The sequence below is a fragment of the Lates calcarifer genome, linkage group LG1 (assembly GCF_001640805.2).
Source record: "Lates calcarifer isolate ASB-BC8 linkage group LG1, TLL_Latcal_v3, whole genome shotgun sequence".
Lineage (NCBI taxonomy): Eukaryota > Metazoa > Chordata > Actinopteri > Centropomidae > Lates > Lates calcarifer.
In genome coordinates, this window is record NC_066833.1 from 16,168,356 (window position 1) to 16,173,783 (window position 5,428).

Below are 5,428 nucleotides of genomic sequence, written 5' to 3' on the forward strand. Positions count from 1 at the left end.
CGAGAGACGGAGAGGAGCGCAGACAGCCTCTAAACTAATGGAGAGGAAAAGCAAAGAGACAAGGAGGAGTTCACATTCACAGCCTCATCTCGTACAATATAAAAGACATCTTATGGTAATGTGGATAGACAGGGCAGTATGTCAAAACATGGGGAAAAATCTCAAATGTTCAATGATTTATTTATTCATTTTTTGTGAATAAATAAATCATTGAACATTTGAATTATTCAATTATTTATGATCCAATTTGACTAAATGAAATGATAAAGGAAGCAGGCCAGTTGCACTGAACATGATAGATGATTTTAAAAAATAATCTTGAACAGCAGAAAACTGCTGTCAGGTTCCGATTACAAATTACTGTGGGGCTGTTTTGTCTACATTTCAAAACTTAACAAAAAAAAAAAAAAAAAAAAAAAAAAAAACCTGAACAAAAGAAAAAAAAAACAAAAAACTTGAGACTGTGATTGCAATTTTTCTGTTCTTTCTTACTTGTCTTAAAAAAATACTACTATTGTACTATTGTTGTACTATGAAAAATTGAGACTTTTACTGTTGGCTGCTGACAGTAAGATAGTCTTGGCCATGGTCAGTGTTGGAAAAACATTCTAAAATTTGTATTTGGCCTGTTACAGCCACACATCAACACAGGATGTTATACTAAAGGTACATTTTTATTTTCAATCCTTGTATCACATTAGTGTCATTTGTATGTCTGTGCATTTGTCTGTGTGTGTGCAATGTGTGTCCCCAGAGAATAGGCAGATGGATTGCCATTATACGGATGTTGTGGTTTGTCAGAAGAAACACCTGCCCCATCCACAGGGAGAAAAACCCCAACAAATACCTCACCCATGTGCTGGAGGAACAGCTTGTGTGGAAGCTCCCTTCAAGCACTTTACTCAAATTGAAAATAAATAAAGACATTAAAAAACCTCAGATACTTGAAAAAAGCTTTCAGAAGACACATTTTAAGATGAAATCCAAAAAAACCTTAAAATCAGACTTTGCTCTCACAACCTTATGGCTTCAGAGATACTGAAATTTAAGTAGGATCAAAACAGCAACAAACAGGGCTCTGTCACTGTCATTTTATTCTCACATTTCTTTTTTGTAACTAAAATGAATATATTAACAAATAGGTGCAAACAGGAATCAAAGTCACAACAGAGAGGCCAGACTAAAGACAAGGCATATAAGGTCAAGCATTGTAGTGTTAGTAGTAGTTTGGCTACACAAATATCACACAGCAGCTCTCAGAAACATTTATATTCTTTCCATCCTTTTGATGAAATCAAAGCTTACGGCAGTCCCGCAGCTCTTGGTCAAAAGTCAATGTTATATTCCCATAACAATGCGATGATGCACAGTAGGCTACAGTTTGTCTGTAGTGTTTGGGGCAACTCCATTAGTTTAATATAACCCACCCACACACGGGGTATTTCGTCAAAGTTTTTATCAATATCCGTTGTCGTTGCTTCCGGAAATCATTCAGCTGTCGTGGCTGGTTACAAACATCCTGCCTCAGTGCTTCCTCCAGGTGAGCCGCACGTTACAGCCTAAACATCCAGCACGTGGTTGAGGTAGGAGATGTAACAAATTGCGAGTCGTAGGATCTCTATCTTGGATAACTTTTTGTCCGGTGGGATCGTTGGGAGCAGTTTTCTCAGCTCTGTAAATGCCACGTTGAAGGCCACTACGCGGATGCGTTCCCTGGTAGCGTGCGCGGATCGATACTTAGCTGTAGCGCGCCTTCCTCCGCCTCTTCTCCTCCCTGCTGAGGATGGGCACGTGCGCGGAATGCGCCTTGCCATCTCCGGTCCGAGGCCCCACACTGAACATCGTCCAGGAGGGTCTCTGTGTCCGTTTGTTCCCAGAGCAGCTCGGGCTGGTTAGGACTGAGCATCATGCTCCTTTCCTCACGCTGCAAATGTCCTGGAGAAAAGCGGAAGAGGTCAGTAAAAATACATCCACAGATGTTTGGAAATGATTCTGTTTTAACTTTTATAGCACATTGCATACAAGCAAGCTCATGTGGCTGGCATTAAGAAGCTGACGCAGGATAACTTAGTAGCAGATTAGCCTTTTCCAACCTATATTATTTTAGGCATATTGTGATTTTTTTCTGTACAGTATACCCCTGGTTGTCGCTTTTTTTAGTGGTCAGATTTCTATTTTTTGTTGGGCAAGCTGAAAAACTTAATCAAAGAGACAAAGAGCCCCAAAATATGAGGGACTCGTGCTGCCCCCCTGTGACAGAACTTCGTGGCTGCTGCACCAGCCACCGGAGCTGTCCGGGGTGCTGAAACAATATCGTCACTACAAAAACAAGTACGACCTATGAAATCATTTAGGCTAGTAAAATAATAAGTATTTTTGTTGCCTTAAACAGTTGATAATGCAAACAAGAAGAGAATATTATATTCTGCTCAGTGAAATGAATTAATCTGCACTTGATGGAATTGGAATTCTTTTTTTCTTTTTGGTTTTTCTCTATTTGTTTGTTTAACCGATTCATAATATCTGTCTTTTCTGCCCTGAACTTATTATTTATCAGATGAACTCCGAGCAAGGAAGATTAGCTTGAAGTCTCAGTTCTATAATTATTTGTGTCGTTATGTTTCAACACAACAAAACTTGCTTTTTAAAAAACTTTTAAACATTCTTAGTTTGCGATCAAAGAGGCCTATAAAGAAAAGATCAAACCAATGAAACAATACGGAGCAAGCACTGAGTAGAATCGCTGTTTACCGATGTGCGGGATAGGTGAACAACATTAAATTTGAACTTACTGTGCACGTTCAAAGAACCAGATCCAGCTGGTTCAAAATGTCACATATTAAAGCTGCATCGATAAACAGTCAGCGCAGGCAAGTTATCTCCCCATCAGCCTCCATGTTGTCTTGGTTTTGATTCGTTTAAGTCGAGTTAAAGAGCTGAAAACAGGACATGCAGTCCGGCTCGTCCTCCTCCCTGTCCGTCATGGTGTCTAGTGCGCATCTCTGGCTTGTTGCTCTGCCTCTTCTTCCATCAAACCGCTGCTGGATTATGCGCAAGATGAGACACCCCCATCTCTCCTTAAAACTGGAGCGAAGTGACGACACTCACAGCGGGATAATCAGAGGGTGTTTATTAGCTGAAACCTTCCCCTTATTTCACTTTTATTCCCATGAGACGTTCATTGGCCGTATTGGTTTGTGCAGACGTTTTATGTCAAGTCAACCCAGTGAACTTATTTGCAGCCTTGTTGCTGATGAAGGTAGATCGATTAAAGTCCGCTTGACGTGAATCTACCTCCACTGACGCCATATTTTCCAAACATCTTGCTTGTATAAGGTCAAGTGAGCACCTGTGTCTAAACAGAGAGGAAATCAAATAAAGTGTGTTTTATAGTCTCATCACCAAAACCAAAACTGCCTCCCTCAGAAGCAGACAGAAAGATTTGCTGTAGTCTATCCATTAAAACTTAGAAAACACAAACAAAGCAGAAGCAGCTCACTGGAGCCTTCCTTTCATGGAAGATTGAGTCATGTCTCTGCAAGTGGAGCTGGGGCTGGTGACAAGACAGGGTTTTAAAAGGGCAGTGGGCCTGGAGATAGCTGGGGATCTGTAAACCACAGTGCAAAACACTTAGTTTGGTCATAAGCTGTAAAATTTCACCAGGGTGCACATGCTCTGCCATTTGCAGCACTTTAATAGGCCCACTGCTGATAGAGGCACCGGGTTAGGAGATTGGTAGGGGGATAGGTAGTCTGTGTGAGAAATGAACTGAGAGCCAAACTGTAAAACTGCTCATTTATCCATTTAATAAAGGCTACTTTATCCTTTGCCATGAAAGCAAATTCTAAAGTAGTATATATCCTAACAGTGTGAATTAGTTTGTATTTTTGTAGTTTGTTATGTATGGTAAAATGTGGTGGGTGTAGCATAAGGCTGTGGCATTTTGATCTGCTCATCTCTTAGATGGAAATGTCAGTGCTAATCATTACTAACATAATCATTGTGGGTAAATCACTAAAGGGCTTCCACCTCTGTGCCGATGGTGGGGAATGTTACCTCAGACACTGTCAGAAATGGCACCATAAATGCTCAGTTGGGATCATGTGTGATTATTGAGAGGGCCTCGGCATCTGGCTAACATCATTATCATTCTCTCCAAACCGCCATGTGACCATTTCTCTCCTGTCAATTGGGAAATGACCTGGATACACTGCTCATCACAGGAAGAATGATATGTCATGTGATGAAGATGATTACTCAGAATCGTTGTGTTAAGTGAACATTAATATTTATATGTCCTTTTGAAGCGATGCCTCGATTGATTCGAGGGCAGGACATGCATCGTTTACTTTGCAGTTCCTCAGCCTGTTTATTTATTTGAATATCACCACAAACACTTAGGTTGATTCATTTTTGCTGAGTGTTCCATCACATTTACTGAATTATCAACATCATACATACTGTACTGTTGAAAAAGTGGGTACAATACTCAGGGAAGAGCTGCTAGGAAAAGTTTTCCTCTTGAGGTATATCTGTCAAAATAAAAGGTCACTGTCAGTCTCAGTTGAGGCTTTGAAGGGTGTGGTGTTGACATGATGGGTGTGTGTAGTGGGTGGTTTCTAACAGGTGGTTTTATCACACAGATCACATAAATCATCAAATAGCTCACATATAAGAAGTCATTATCTATATGAAGGTGATCTGGCCCTATCTTATTTTCAGGGGGTTATAGATTATAGATTCTGGTGTTGTGTTGTGGTGTGTGAGTGTGTGTCCCCAGTTTGTATCTTTCGTCTGACTGTATGTTTATGTGTGTTTTTTGGTGGGCGTGGCTGACCTACTTTGACTCTCCCGCCAAAACCACCCACTCACCTGCTTCTCATCATTGCTGATTGCCACCTCCTCCCTGCAGTAATATAAGCCCAGTCATCTTATCCAGTCTTCACCAATAAACACTATGGGTGGCTCCAACTTTGCCAAACTTTTCGTCTCTGCCAGTCTAGTGGACTGTACCTTACCTGTTTTTCTTTGAGCTCCAGGACTGCCACTCGAACATGGTCCGACCAGGAACGTCCAGTCTCGTGTTTAGTGCATTCGGCCCAGTCTTAGCTCCTGATCCACCTGTTCGGCTCACGGCACCACCATAAAGGACACCCACATATTCACAGACCACAGCCAGTTAAGAAACACTTCACTTCCTCGTGCAAACCCTTTCTCCTCACTCACCCACAAAGGCTGCCTGCCTCACTGGCTGCTTACTGCAGCCTCTCCAGAACCTTCAACTCCAGTCTTTGCCCTCTCATCCAGCTATCACAACTCTGCCATTTCTGAACACTCACCATTTACTCCTTTGTGCAATAAACAGTTTAAAACGTGCGATCTGAGTTGTGTCTGCATTGTAGGTCCAGCATTATTAGTTATTTGAAAC

The 5,428-nt window shown here is 41.4% G+C and overlaps 1 protein-coding gene across 1 annotated transcript; it reads right to left on the reverse strand.

Annotated features, from left to right (window-relative positions):
• Nucleotides 1-1,121: 1,121 nt before the first annotated feature.
• On the reverse strand, nucleotides 1,122-1,948 carry LOC108901553 (helix-loop-helix protein 2-like). The gene is given in 3 exon segments (XM_018703065.2): nucleotides 1,122-1,754; nucleotides 1,756-1,819; nucleotides 1,821-1,948. Coding segments are annotated over 3 exon segments (348 nt in total). The 5' UTR covers nucleotides 1,910-1,948; the 3' UTR covers nucleotides 1,122-1,559.
• Nucleotides 1,949-5,428: the final 3,480 nt, after the last annotated feature.